Genomic DNA, 16,273 nt, shown 5'->3' with positions numbered 1-16,273 from the left:
GAAAATTACTTGGGAACATGATTCTACAGGTCAGCATCATTACGGTGATAGCAAAGCTGTCCAGATTTTTTTTAAATTTTTGCACACTGAGCAGATGTTGTTATTTTTATTGCTTTTTATTGTATTTTTTTGTGTGGCAACCAAACAGCAGCAATTCAATTTTTTTTTCTTTTCAGCGTATAACATATGGTTTAAAAAATATAATATTTTGAAAGGCTGAACTTTTTTGACCGTGGCTATACCAAATATGTTTATTTTATTCTTTTTTTTAATTTCTTTATTTTTAATAGGGGTAAAGGTGGATGATTCAAATTTTTATATATTTTTTTATTTTTACTTTGTTTTTTTAGTCTCAAACTAAAGCTTGAAATTGAGTTTGAGTTTGAAACAAGCAGGTAAAAATATGCCTTTCATCTGCCATGTGACTTTCCTTATCTGCACCATTACCTTCCATGCTTTATGAATTGGCACTCTTCTTTTTTCCTGCTTATTTCAGTGATCATAGTCCAAAAGCACATGCTAGACATTGACAACCATAGTTCTTAATCTACACTGGAATTCTGCTGAGGGTTGCCTTATTTAAATAACCCTATTAGAAATGCCATATTATAACATTGTGAAGAAATTTAAATTACAAGTGGCATATCTGTGAGGAAAGGGTAAAAAGTCTGGATGCAAATTGTTCATGTTATTAACAGAGCGATGAATGTCTCGGGGAGTGTGGTTTCCATCATCTCCACCAGCTCCTACTCTACAAAAAAGAATAACAAAGTTCCAATTGCTTTGTTCAGCTAAGTTTGTACCCAACCTATCCAGTTGGTTTCAAGGCACACAGGTAAAGCCCCCCCCCAAAACACATTGGACACACTGGACGATATCAACAGGTTTGGCCGACGGTCTAAGTTGTATCTCTCCTCTGGCAGGATCCGGCATTCCGAATTTTGGACAGCTTATCCCTGTTTTCACCAAGAGATAAACAACCAAAGAAGTCTAGCAGCTTGACTCTGTATACTAAGTGATTTCAGACAGCAGAATGGAAGACCCCTGGTGGATTTTAATTACATAGATCGAAAAAAGACCTAGGTCCATCAAGTTCAACCTTTCTCCACTAATTATACATTGTTAACACTAAATTATCTATAACCCACAATCTTCAAGGACAATGATGGAGATTGTGTTGATGTGGAAGAAAGCATAAGTAGGTAACCATGAGGTTGGACCAACTCTAAATTTCAGAATGACTGAGTCTAGGAGTCCTCCTTCAAATACTTTGCCAATTCCTACTTATTTCAAGAAATCTTCTAAATATCCAAGATTGCTCCATAGGTTGACGCATAGAAAAGGAAGATTTGGAAGCTAAAAGTTGGAGAAACTATGTTCCTGGTGGGGTTCCCAACCCAAGGTGTTCTGACAGATCACTAGTGAAACTTCATTCTAAATTCTGAAATTTATAATATGCCTAAACTTTTTGTTGGTTTCTACAGATTTTCTTTTCATTCACAGTCATAATTTAGCGGACATCAGTGTATTGAAATATGTATAGATATGGATGTATGACTAGCAGTAATTTAACATCTGTCCTGAGACTGCAGGTCTCACAGGGCTCACAGCATATGTTATCCTGAGAAGGCAGTCTCCTGTCTCCAATCTCGCCGGGGGCCTTGCTAAGAACCACAAAATGGAAACATTTCACACCTTCTGGCTCTTTTGAAGAGAGATGCCACTTATAGCCTGATGCTATCTCTCTATGAGAAAGCTTACACAAAGCACTTCAGAGAAAATAATATATTCATTGGTGGAATGGCCATGGTCCAGTCACAAACCAGCAATTATAATATTAACATAGAGGCTGGTCTAGAAATTTGACCTCCAGGTTGACTCTATAAATTAGGCTTACACACAAAGAAAGATGTTCACATGTGGGGGCAGCCTAGAAAGCTGATGTGGGCCATTCCATATTTCTCCTCCCCTTAGGGACAGAGTACCAGACCGCAAAGTCCAATATTTCTGTAAGTTTTCTCCATTTTATTTTATAACTGTTTTTACATATTTGTATGTCTCTTTTTATTCCCATATTGTTATACCCTTTTTATTGTAAGCACTGTACCTTTTATATTAAAGCTTAAAACTTTGATAAGTCTGAACCTTGTATGCTCTAAAGAATCCATAGCCTTAAAGTGTGTGATCCTTATGATTGGCAGAGAGTAGTAGTAATATGTCCAGGACTCGTTGCCCGTGTGTTCGGTGAGTGGTGGCAGCGTGTATGAGTGTGGTGTGTGGCCTGGGTCGGTGTGTGTTTTATGCTCCCATTACAGCATAGGACAGAGGTTGAATGCTGGACTGAGTGAGAGGAGATAGATTAACCCTTGCAGGCGCAACCCCAAGTCACATGCTGAGAAACGGAACGTGACAATCAGGTTTTAATAAAATGTTACTATTGATAATTAAAATAATTTCAACTGTATTGACCACATTGCAAAATCCATGCAGCAGGAGGCAAATATTACACAACTTATAAGATTGAGGTATTCTCTTCATAAAGGCACTTACATAAAATACAGAAATGTAAACATATCATACATACTTTGTGACCACGCTAAATACAAAATATTATCATACAGTACAATATTCTTTGAACACTGCTTCTCCAGTGTCTCTGAGACTGCAAGTGCCAAAAGCCCCAACAGCAATCAGTCAGCTGAGACTGATGAACCCTGTAGTTCGGGCAGGAATAGCTTCATGTGTGAGCTAGCCGGAAATAAAACACTTACTTATTACACTTTGCAATTTGCTGCAGAAAGATATTCTAATCTTTAGATTGTGGATACACATCAAGAATTTTGCAGTAATTTGTAGAACTGGGTAGCTCAAAGACGTAACATGACTTATGGTAAGTCAAATTTATTTACTATGGAATTATACTATGCTAAGGTATTGTTGTCTGATTCAGGGATATGCTTTAACTAACCATTAAAGCTGATGAATGAGGAATTCTGGGTAATGATTTATCAAATCGGCATTTCCTAAGACTACAATGGAGCTCTAGCTACCAACTGAAAGGGTGATATAGATCTACACATAGGTTATCCATTAGATTTATTTCAGGTGTAACAATGTACATTGATGTTTAAAGAAAACCTGGAGTTAAGCAGTGGTGTGAAGTAACTGCACAGTGATCCATAGGTTTACATGAGAACTCCTATTGATTTACTAGGGTTTACTTTGTAACACCAAAGTGATTATAAAATGTATATAAGGAAAGTCCAATTCTCTTCTCCAGATAGGGGAATGGTCCAATTTTTCTAAAATGCAGAAGACGTTGTACTTTACAGATAACCAGAAGCCTCGCTCTGACTATACATGGATGCCACATATGAATGCCAGTACCCTCTCTATGCCTACAAATATGTGCCAGGAGACTCGCAATGACTACACATGAATGCTAGGAACCCAGCTCGGACTACACAGGAGTACCAAGACCCACTCTATGACCACAAATGAATACCAAGATGCCAAAAACCTCTCTATGAGTGCACGAGTGCCAGGAACCTCTCTCTGACTATACTCAAGTGCCTGGAATCACCCTATGACTATAAAGAAATGCCAGAAAAATGCCAGAAAAATACCTTTTTTTTTTTACTACATCTGAATGCCAGTGAATGACAGGATGCCAGAAACCTCTTTTTGACTACACGAGGGCCAAGATCATAGAACAGTCTCGCTAACTACACACTAGTGCCATGAACCTCTCTCTGACTACACCTGAATGCCAGGAACTCCACTACGACTAGAAATAAATGCCAGAAACCTCTCTCTGACTAAACATGAGGGGCATGAAACTCTTTGACTACACTTGAGTGCCAGGAACCCCCATATAGCTACAAATGAATGCCAGGAACCACTCTCTGAGTATTCTTGAGTGCCAGGAATACCTCTATGACTACAAATGAATATCAAAAACCCATCTGTAAAAGTGTGACCTGAACCTCTCTAAAATAGTATGCAAATTTTCTCTCTTCCACAAAGAAGAAATCTAGCTTATGTTGCACATAAATGCAAAAACTTTACAGCCTCATAAATATTGGGTAGTGACCTACAGGTGAGAAGTCGGGGGTTTAAATGTCATCTATGTCCTTTGGTATTGATCTTTATCAGTAATAACTTAATTTCTTATTAATCTGCTGTTCCCTAACAAGTTGTCATAGACAGAAATGCACCACTGCCTCCTTGTTATCACCAAAAATGTGTTGTCTGAGATACTTCTCCTTGTGGATGGCACTCTGGAAATTACATCATTTTGAGAGTGTTGGGAATGTTAGGTGGCAGCAGAAAAAGTTTATGAATCGCTGTTGTTGGAAAACTTTACGTAGTGATAATACCAAAGTATATTCTTAGTAGGGTGGTGTATTGTAGAAAATGTCATTGGAAATGTGTTGCATATTTCTGTCTATAAATGATTACAGTCATAATTTATGTATATAAAACTCTAGTAGTCCATTAGTCCATTGTGCACTTAATACTTTGGCATTGGAATGTTCCTTTTTTTTCTAAGAAAATGCTTTGTTGTCATAGCCTCCCAAGCTGCCTTCAATTGTGGGAATCTCTAGACCGTTGGAAACTTTTGTTGGGACATCACCAGTATTTTTGTATTTTCCAAAGCGATGCTTCTCCAAAGCGGGACCCCAGTCTGGAGTTGGGGAGCAAATTCTTCGAAAACGCTGTTGAGAAAATGAGACAATACTTGATGATGCAGCACATGACTTACACATACCGCAACACTAGGTTGATGCAAGGCTGATAGCTCTATTCAGATACTAGAACACTCCTAAAAAGGAGTATCCCTGAAATCTTTATGGAGTAAAAGGAAATCAAAATATAACAGATTTCTCAAATATATATATATAATTTGCAAATCTGGAAAACAAATCTTAATTTAGTGAGTATAGGACAACATGATGTGACTGGCTACACAATAGAAGCCAGTAGAACACAATGTAAACAACAACCACCAATTCAAAATAAAGGGTCCAGTTTTGAGAAGAGATCCATGTTAAAATTCCATTTTATTGACACAAAATTTTAAAACCATAATTATGAGCAGAAATTGTCATGTAGGGGATGCTGTTTGGGTTACAAAAGGGAAGCCGAGAAATCAATAAATCTTTTTGAGTAATATCATGATACTATTATTAATCTCCATTCCCTGATAAAATTATAATTACAAAGTAAGTGGAAACAAACCATGGAATATACACTGTACAGTATGATGGTCAGAGCAATGGAGCAGATAGGTTACAATGGATCCCCAATGTGTGGATGCAGTAGGTCAGGGAAGAAAAAGATAATGAAAAAGTCACCACAGAATCCCCTCACCCTGATGCGCGTTTTGCCGCCAGCTTCTTCCGGGGCTGCCCCCGAAAGAAGCTTAGTGAAACGTGCGTCGGGTGAGGGGACACTTTGGTGATTAGTTCATATTTGGAAACTACTGACATCCTCTACAAGGTAATATTGGCACAAGAGCACTTTATGGATATTTAAGACCTCATTACTCCCTGATTCTTTACCTGAAATATTTTCTTTGTTTGGTCCTATAATGGGGATCAATATGCTATCTACTGTATACTTACACTCTGCACTTGCAGGATATCAGCACAAATTCTAGATACAACTAAGGTTGATATGTCTCCCTTTCATTACCTTTTTCGTCCCTGACCTACTGCATCTACACATTGGGGATCCATAGTAACTTATCTGCTCTATTACTCTGGCCATCATACTGTACAGTGTATATTCCATGGTTTATTTCCACTTACTTTATAATTATAATTTTATCAGAGATTAGAGATTAATAATAGTATCATGATATTTCTTAAAAAGATTTATTGATTTATCCGCTTCCTTATTTATATTTGTCACCCAAACAGTGTCCCTTACTAGACAATTCTTGCTCATAATTATGGTTTTAAAATTTTGTATCAATAAAATGGAATTTTAACATGAATCTCTTCTCAAAACTGTACCCTTTATTTTGAATTGGTGGTTGCAGTTTGCATTGTGTTCTACATATCTTTTTGAAGTGCCATTATCATTAAATGGATATTTTGTGGTTAATACGATGAAAGCCAGGTATGGTTTGCTTTCGAAAAAACAATGCAGCGCATAGTTTGAAAAGCATACCTGATTTGATAAGGGTGACCTCTCCCTATCCTGCTCCAGTTGATTGCCAGATCTCTTCCAATTATGTACATAATATCAGTCAACTGGAATGGGGCAAGCCAGCCATGGACTGCACTGGACTAGGCAGGCATTTCCTTATAGATAATTCCCATGGATGGCTTTTCAAACTTTTTTTTAAAAAGAATCATACCTTGCTTCAATCGTATTTCCAGGCTCTGATTCATGTGGCCCTTGGTTCAGGCAGCATACAACAAGAGTAGATATGACTCCTAATAGATGTGTCTTAAGTCTAAGGGTGCTTTCACACTGGGCTTTCTCCGATATTTGGTGGTCTCGTCATCTACTACATCTGGATGTCTGCCTCCAGTAGGCATATGCACCCCAAAATAATGCACAACAGAGCACACGTCGACTCCGCTTGCACCATTATACTCAATGGTCCCGTCCCTCGGCGTATGCACCCGAAACCCATTTTGAGGTGTGTTCGGATATAAGCCTTGATGTGACCAATGAACATGGTGAAAAATGCAGAGTGAAAGTGGCCTAAAGGGGCTTGCTGTGTACACAAGTTGTTACAATGAGTTGCCCACCCCAGAATTTTTCTTTATGTGTCCAGGATTAAAAATGATCAAATTGATCTGATGCAAAATGACTTTTTATTGAAAATCACAAGTTGTGGAGAAGTTTTGGAGAATTTGAACAATTTGCAATATAATTTGAATTTTCAAAATCGCCCATGGCTATTTTACACAATGCAGAAGAATTTATCAACCAGAGAAGGCACACATGACCCTGGATGCAACTGGGCTTCCCAATTACATAGCACAGCCTATCATAGCCTGCATAAAAGCCAAGACAGGGAATGAAGCGCTGCAACCATTTTGGGATGAATCAGCTTAGGTAAGATGTCATTGATCACAGATTAGACATAGAAAAAAGGAGAAAAGGTAGAAATAACTCTAAAGAAACTGAGCATAGAAGAGAAGCTTTTCAAACTATGTCTTCACTGAAACGCCAGAACATGTCAGAGAAAAACATACTTGGTTGTAAGCGTGCAGCCAGGCTTTGATTCATGCTGTTCAGATTGGCTTTCTCGTTTATTATACTTTTAAATATACACTTAATTAAAAAGAACAGTTTATGTAAGAACTTACCTGCCATGGTGTTCCTTCACCTTTGCATAATTTTATTACGGCTAATATGGGTATCCAAATAATGCAGAAAATGATCATACACCACCCCAGGGCAACTCCCCAGGTTGGGTATTCAACGTCACCATGCTTTGGAGAAGTGAATGTGACCAAGGACCAAATCAGAATGGCCTGTAAATAGGATAGAAAGAAGCTAAACGAACAGATATAAATGTCTTTCTAATTATCTATCCATCTATCTATCTATCTATCTATCTATCTATCTATCTATCTATCTATCTATCTATCGTAGTGCAGGTAGTAGTACAACTCCTGCCGCTGACGCTCACTAAGAACCAATTGCTTCAAAAGCTCCTCGATTTTGTTGGCCAGCTTGGGCTGCAGTGTTGCAAGCCTAATAACCGACATGCAGCAGGCTTTGGGTATGCCTCAGTTCACACTGCCCGCATTCTCCACCATATGTAGTGCAGCTGGGTTTGTGCAGTGCAACAAATAGGCAGGGAACACAGAAATGTCCAACATGAACAATGTCTTTATTGGTAGACTCACATATAGGAGTGATATCCTCCGGATCACAGCTGGGTTTCCTTATACATAGTCTGTGTTCTGAATCCGTTGGCGTGGATACTAACACTGTTGTGTATCTTGGGTGCGACAGCCACCTGGAAGTCCCTGGCTCTGTGATAGCTTCACACAGACCTGGGTTGCACAGAGCCACCTGCTCTGCAGCTTGCAAACTCCAAACTGACACACCCAAGGCAAAACTGACAGATTTAAATGGAATAGTGGCCATAGAGCCACTTCCCAAACCCAGAGTGGAGAGAGGTATTCGCCCCACTACCAAACCTGCAAATCCCTCTAAAATTAAAAGCCCTTAATGGGTTTTCCTAAAAATCTGACTGAGTCACTATTTGGACCCAATCCACTCTTTATTTTATTTTGCCTTGTGACTCACAGGTATCCTGCTGTGAACACAAGGCACTCCAGCGGGTTTAAAAGGACTGTTTGCATACTGGGGGACACATATCGACCCTCGCATATGAACCCTCTCACTACCTCATACTATCTATCTATCTATCTATCTATCTATCTATCTATCTATCTATCTATCTATCATCTATCTATTTATCTATCTACAGTATCTATCTATCTTAATATATGTGCATCACTATGTCTGTATATGTGTTTTTGTAATATTTGGGCTTACAGTTAACAGAAGAGGAGTGACAAAAAACCAGCATATTCTCCACCAGAGCCAGAAGGGCCAGCTTTTCTTTCCAATCATCATTTCAATATCTTCAATAAAACGATTACCACCTATAAATAGGAAGAAAGACAGAAAAAGCTCCCATCATTATGTATCCTATTCTCCTCATAACAGACTACATCAATCATAACAAGTGTTTTATCTGAACAGAAATGGTCATCTCTGGTTGCTCCCTAATAGACTATAAACACATTACACAGAGTCCAAATACTTCTGAAATACTCTGTGCTGACCTGATTGTCAATAGGCTGCTCTATGTCTGATATTCACTGACTAGATAAAAACAGTTCTTCATGTAATGAAGTGTCCAAGTCAATATTTCATTATTCACATGTAACATTGCATCCCATTTAGTCATTTCAAGTTTACAGAATGTATAATCGTTTCTGTATTTTGTTTCTCTTTACCATAAATCCAGCAGATCCCGACCAGTTCTAGAATGGCAGCAATAAGTATTCCCCAGCCAGCACAGAAATAATCGATCAGATCCACCCAATAGATCCCTGCCTGCAAAAAGAAAAAAGTGCTGTAAATAACAGGGAGTCTGAAAATAATGGAACATTTATCAATTATCTATCTTCTATCTATCTATTACCTATCTTTTAACATCAATCTATCTATTATCTATCTATCTATCTATCTATCTATCTATCTATCTATCTATCTATCTATCTATCTATCTATTATCTATCTATCATCTATTATCTATCTATCTATCTATCTATCTATCTATCTATCTATCTATCTATCTATCTATCTATCGTAATGAAGCATTCTTACTTTGTAGCATTTGTTGCACATCTGCCTAAAATATTTGATGATGGCTCGAGTCCTTGGAGCTGAAACACGTAAGGCTATGTTCACACGTTCAGGATTTCCATCCTTTTTTTTTCCTGACTGAAACTGCAGGTCTCTGCAGAAAACGCAGGTGCGTTTTTTGGTGCGTTTTTGGTGCGTTTTTAGTGCGTTTTTTAGTGCGTTTTTTGATGCAGTTTTGTCTGCAGATTGTCTGTGTTTGACAGAAATAAAGTTTACTGCAGTGGGGGGGGAAAAAAAAAAAATGATGTCATTTCCTTGTCCAACCCTTTTCTTCTTCCATCCTCCATTTTGGGACTAAACACCAAAATGAGTGGACGTGTTTTGAATGACAGCGCTCCGCGTTTTGCGCCGCATGCGTCACTGCAGCGCACGCATCCGGGCGCAGAGGACGCAGCAAGTTGCATTTTTGCTGCGTCCAAAATCAATCAAAAAAAGGACGCATGCGGCGCAAAACACAGCGTTGTGCATGCGTTTTGCTGCGTTTTACTTTGCGTTGTGTGTTGCGGCGCCGACGCTGCGGCGCACAACGCAAATGTGCACATAGCCTAAGTGCCACGTATTTCAGTGCCACGTGCCACGTATTTAAGTGCCACGTGCCACGTATTTCAGTGCCACGTATCACGTATTTAAGTGCCACGTGCCACGTATTTCAGTGCCACGTGCCACGTATTTAAGTGCCACGTATTTCAGTGCCACGTGCCACGTATTTAAGTGCCACGTGCCACGTATTTCAGTGCCACGTATCACGTATTTAAGTGCCACGTGCCACGTATTTCAGTGCCACGTGCCACGTATTTCAGTGCCACGTGCCACGTATTTAAGTGCCACGTATTTAAGTGCCACGTGCCACGTATTTAAGTGCCACGTGCCACGTATTTCAGTGCCACGTATCACGTATTTAAGTGCCACGTGCCACGTATTTCAGTGCCACGTGCCACGTATTTAAGTGCCACGTGCCACGTATTTCAGTGCCACGTATCACGTATTTAAGTGCCACGTGCCACGTATTTCAGTGCCACGTGCCACGTATTTAAGTGCCACGTATTTCAGTGCCACGTGCCACGTATTTAAGTGCCACGTGCCACGTATTTCAGTGCCACGTATCACGTATTTAAGTGCCACGTGCCACGTATTTCAGTGCCACGTGCCACGTATTTAAGTGCCACGTATTTCAGTGCCACGTATTTAAGTGCCACGTGCCACGTATTTCAGTGCCACGTATCACGTATTTAAGTGCCACGTGCCACGTATTTCAGTGCCACGTGCCACGTATTTAAGTGCCACGTGCCACGTATTTCAGTGCCACGTATCCCACGAAGATTTTCCATGGAGAACAGACACATCCAGAGATATGTCTGCTCTCCACGGATGCAGCAACACACTGACAGGAGCCATAGTTCCTGTCGGTGTGTCACTGCGCATGCGCGAGCGAGTTTACCGGCGGTCATTGACCCCGGCACTCTCGCTTAACGGCAGTGCTGCGTGGGAAAGTTCAACGCAGCTGTACTGCCGTTAACCGAGACGCCGGAGTCATTGAACTCCGGAACAGTACGCGATACACTGCTAGGAGCTTCGCTCCTGGCAGTGTATCGCCGGAGAGCAGGGGATCGGCGTGGGACACTCGTTTTATGGATTCTGCGGACAGGGAGTATGGATTTGGTTTATTATTTTTGGATTTTTTCCTGGAGGATCGAGGGCTTCGCCTAAAAGTGTGCTGTTGGTGAGTATATACTCTGTGTTATATGTTGTATGTACTGTACTGTGTGTCATGTATGTGTATTGTGTGTAGGTGTTTGGTGTAAACTTTACTATTGTGCTAAGTCGCCGGACACAGGGACAACTCTCCCATCCTAATACCGGATGGGAGTAGTAGTCCCATACGGCGACTTAGCACAATGGAGGCACTATCGTCGCATGGGGACACACACACACACACACACACACACACACACACACATACCAAATCAATCAAACGGCCGACACGATCCCCATGCGACGCTATGCCTCCATGTCTCTCCGCCCACGCACTTCCGGCCCCGCACTTCCGCCGGCTTCCCCGCACTTCCTGCAGCAGCGGTTCTGCACATCAAACCGCAGTAAAACACGCAGATATATTTTTGATCTGCGTGTTTTACTGCGATTTTGACCTCACAATGGAGGTCTATGGGTGCAGAACCGCTGCGGTTCAGGAAGAAGAATTGACATGCTCCTTCTTTTTTCCGGGAGCTATTCAGAACGGCTTTTTTTTTAAATTTCCGGACCATGTGCACAGTGTGTCCTGTTTTCCATAGGGTACAGTGTACTGTACCCTGCATGGAAAACAGCTGCGGAACCGCAGCGGCAAAACCGCCGCGGTTCCGCGGTAAAAAACGCACTGTGTGAACATGGCCTAATGACTTACACTGATGAAATAGTTTTGATACATTTTTAACTTGCTAATCATTAATTCTTGTGAATTAGAGGATGACATTTGGTTTTTGCTACTTTTCAGATGTTGGTGAGTGTAATTTCATGAAGAGATACTTATTATTTATAGCTATGATCCTACACATAAGATCCTACACATAAAAGCGGTCATTTGTACTTTTTTATAAATTCTGGGGAAATTTATTTTACTGATGCTGATACAAGAAATCACCACCAGGTGGCGCTCTACAATATGTTTTGTTGCAAAACAAGCCCTTTAAAAGAGTTTTTGTATGTTTCACTTGGGACAGTCAACTCTAATCTGTAATGGGGAACATACAGTGACTTGCAAGCGTATTCACCCCTTAATTTTTTACCTATTTTGTTACATTTACAACCTGTTTTTAAATATTTTTGTAATCCGATTTGTGTGTGATGCTTCAGCACTAAATGGTCTAAGTTGGTGAAGTGAGAAAAATATGGGCATAAGTTCCATTTATGGGATCAAATAACTAAAAATTGGCATGTGCATATGTATGTTCACCCTTTGTGAGATGAATACACTAAAACTTTCTGTTGCAAGCAATTACCTTCATAAGTCACATACTTAGTGACAGGACGTCCCTCTGTGTGCAGTCTAAGTGTCACATGTCGGTCAGTACTGTATATACACTTTACCTTTTTCTGAAATATCACAGAGGCCGCAACACCATTAGCAAGAGGGAGAACTAACCAAACACCATGAAGACCAAGGAGATCTCCAAACAAGTCAGGGACAAAGATATTGAGAAAACTCCAGGAGCACTATCAAATCTATCATCATCAAACGGAAATGACATGATACCACAACAAACCTGCCAAGAGAGGGCCGCCCATAAAAGCTCTCAGCCCAGGCAAGGAGGGCAGCGCAGAGACCAAAGCTAACTCTGAAGGAGCTGCAGAATTTCTAAGCCGAGACTGAAGTATCTGTCCTTACAACTACGATGAGCCATATACTCCATAGAGGTGGCCTTTATGGAAGAGTGGACAGAAAAAGCCTTTACTTACACACAAAAATTGTAAGGCTCGTTTTGAGTTTGCTAAAAGACATGTGGGAGACTCCTCAAATGTATGGAGGAAAGTGCTGTGGTCAGATGAGACCAAAATTTAACTTTTTGTGCACCAAGGTAAACGCTATGTCTGGGGCCAAACCAACAGAGCTCATCACCAAAAGAACACCATCCCTACAGTGAAACATGGTGTTTTTCGGCAGTAGGAACAAGGAAAATGGGCCAAGTCAAGGGGAAGATGGATGGTGCGAAATACAGGGATATTCTTGAGCAAAACCTGTTTCAGTCTGTCATTGATTTGAGACTGGGATGGAGGTTCACCTTCCAACAAGACAATGACCAAAGCAGACTGCTAAGGCTACTTTCACACTAGCGTTTTTCGGCGGACGTCGCAATGCGTCGTTTAGGAGAAAAAACGCATTCTGCAAAGTTGTCTGCAGGATGCGTTTTTTCCCCATAGACTTACATTACCGACGTATTGCGACGTATCGCCACACGTCGCAACCGTCGTGCAACAGTTGCGTCGTGTTTTGGCGCACCGCCGCCACAAAAAAAGTTACATGTAACGTTTTTTTGTGCGTCGAGACCGCCATTTTCGACCACGCAGGTGCGACTGAAACTCCGCCCCCTCCTCCCCGGACCTTACAATGAAGCAGCAGAAGCGTCTTAAGACTGCTTCCGCTGCCAAAGTCGGGCATTTTTTGCACAGTATGCTTTGGTACGTCGGGCCGACGCAGCGCGACGGCCCCGTACCGACGGTAGTGTGAAAGAAGCCTTAATCAACACTCGACTGGTTGGTTAAGGGGAAACGTGTAAATGTTTTGGCGTGGCCTAGTCAAAGCCAAGACCTTAATCCAACTGAGAATCTGTGGTCAGACTTAATGATTGCTGTTCACCAGAGGGAACTACCTAACTTGTAGGATTTGGAGCAGTTTTGCCTTGAGGAATGAGCAGAAATCTCAGTGACAAGATGTGGAAAGCTCATAGAGACTTATCTAAAGCAACTTGCAGCTGTAATTGCCACAAAAGAAGGCTCTAGAAAGTACTGACTTTAGGACGTGTGAATAGTTATGCACACTGAAATGTTCAGTTATTTTGTCCTATTTGTTGTTTGCTTCACAAAAAGAAAACCAAATGTTCACAGTTGGTGTAGGCAAGTTCTTTACATGAACTGATGTAAACACTAAAAAAACAGCAAAATTTCAGGATGTGAGGTAACAAACACAAAAAACGCCACAGGGGTAAATAAGGCTTTATTGAAATTAGTGTGTTTTCCCTGCATTGCAGAAACATGCTGGGTAGAGATGCTCTGGCTGGTGTGGAGAGCGATCGCATCACTGATGTGACTGTTCTCCAAACCATCTGGACTGTCGTGGGGCTGATATGGATTATCTTCTCGTCGGACAGGTGAGGAATATGGTGTTTTTTATATTTTATTTTACAGTAATAAATGGGTAAAAGAGGGTGAGGATTTTTATTTCAAATAAAGGACTTAATTTTGGCTGTTTCTTACTATGGGATCAGTAATGGCGGCATTTCACAGATGTAGGCATGTTCTTTACATGAACTGATGCAAACCCTCAAAAAAACAGCTGGCTTTGATCGGCAGTAAGTTCTTTACCGCTTGTCAGAGCGCTGCGGTTCCCACACTGTCATACAGATGACAGGGATGAGGACTAGTGATGAGCCAATATACGAATATACTCGTTACTCGAGATTTCCTGAGCATGCTCGGGTATCCTCCGAGTATTTTTTAGTGCTCAGAAATTTAGTTTTCCTCCCCTCAGCTGAATGATTTACATCTGTTAGCCAGCATAAGTACATGTGGGGGTTGCCTGGTTGCTAGGGAATCCCCACATGTAATCAAGCTGGCTAACAGATGTAAATCATTCAGCTGCGGTGATGAAAACTAAATTTCCGAGCACTAAAAAATACTCGGAGGACCCCCGAGCGTGCTCGAGAAATCTCGAGTAACGAGTATATTCGCTCATCACTAATGAGGAGTCCATAGCTCAGGAACGGAGAGGAGCAGGAAGAAGAAAAAATGAACAGATTGAGGAGAACAGCTTCATTTACACCAGGGAAAAAATTATATGCAAGTGACAACATATCATTACGTTGGAAAAACAACCTTACCTCAGTGACACACACAATTCCAAGCAGGAAAAACATAATACAGGCTCCAATGGTGATTACACCCCTCATTTTCTTCATCACTTTGGGGTACGCATCATGGATGGTGGTGGTTATTGTTTCTGTCAATGGAAATGCATCATAAATTGAATCAACCTTCATTAATGATTATTTATTTTTACACCTACAGCTAGATAAGAAAATAATCCAGTTCAATGAGATCTATATTCCTACATTCAGCTCAGCTCATGAGTCAACATCTGAATGTTTTTTTTAGCACTGCCTTTTTTTGTCGTTTTCTAATTTCCATATTGTCTTCCCCCAAAAAATTGCCGTCTGAGACAATTGTCCCAGACTTTCTCATCGCAGCTGCACCCATTCGCACGCTACATTGGCACAGATTACTTGAGGCAGCGTGGCTTAACCTGTTAAAGGCAATAATTCATAAGAGATAACAGAAAATACATGTTGTGCCATGTCCCTAATTATCCTCCCAGTACTGTTTCTCATATATTACATACTAAGCTTTGAGTCACAAAAAGGAGGGACATAAAATACATCTCAGCATTCTTCTATTACTCTTACAGTAGATCTGTCACCAGATTTCACAAAAAAAAATGCATAGACCCAGGGAGGCTGGTGTACTTGCTTTGAAAATGCATATAAGAATGGCTATGTTACCCTTTTACTAAAATGAGCATTTAATAAATCCATCTAAGACTAGGATCAAACTAGCTTTTTTCTAACATCCTAGAAAATCAGTCCAATTATGCTAATCCCAGTCCTATCAGAGTGTGAAAAGAGTGTGATCCGATTTTCTCGGAGGTGGAGAATAAAAAAATAAAGTTTCTTCATGATCTACACTCACCGGCCACTTTATTAGGTACACCATGCTAGTAACGGGTTGGACCCCCTTTTGCCTTCAGAACTGCCTCAATTCTTCGTGGCATAGATTCAACAAGGTGCTGGAAGCATTCCTCAGAGATTTTGGTCCATATTGACATGATGGCATCACACAGTTGCCGCAGATTTGTCGGCTGCACATCCCAAAGATGCTCCATACAAGGCAGGATGGATCCATGCTTTCATGTTGTTTACGCCAAATTCTGACCCTACCATCCGAATGTCGCAGCAGAAATCGAGACTCATCAGACCAAGCAACGTTTTTCCAATCTTCTACTGTCCAATTTCGATGAGCTTGTGCAAATTGTAGCCTCAGTTTCCTGTTCTTAGCTGAAAGGAGTGGTACCCGGTGTGGTCTTCTGCTGCTG

General features: G+C 40.8%; 1 protein-coding gene across 1 annotated transcript in view; it reads right to left on the bottom strand.

The window, feature by feature from the left end:
- Window positions 1–2,407: 2,407 nt before the first annotated feature.
- The window catches only part of LOC143805753 (sodium- and chloride-dependent neutral and basic amino acid transporter B(0+)-like), a 53,033-nt gene continuing 39,167 nt past the window's right edge, over window positions 2,408–16,273 (bottom strand). The window contains exons 10-14 of the mRNA XM_077285372.1: window positions 15,006–15,124; window positions 9,003–9,102; window positions 8,536–8,645; window positions 7,332–7,499; window positions 2,408–4,718 (exon numbers count right to left, since the gene is read on the bottom strand). Of these exons, the coding sequence (XP_077141487.1) occupies window positions 4,548–4,718; window positions 7,332–7,499; window positions 8,536–8,645; window positions 9,003–9,102; window positions 15,006–15,124 (668 nt within the window). The 3' untranslated portion in view covers window positions 2,408–4,547. The remainder of the gene's footprint in view (window positions 4,719–7,331; window positions 7,500–8,535; window positions 8,646–9,002; window positions 9,103–15,005; window positions 15,125–16,273) is intronic.

Source organism: Ranitomeya variabilis, chromosome 2, assembly GCF_051348905.1.
Source record: "Ranitomeya variabilis isolate aRanVar5 chromosome 2, aRanVar5.hap1, whole genome shotgun sequence".
Taxonomy (NCBI): Eukaryota; Metazoa; Chordata; class Amphibia; order Anura; family Dendrobatidae; genus Ranitomeya; species Ranitomeya variabilis.
This window is presented reverse-complemented; position numbering and strand designations above follow the sequence as displayed.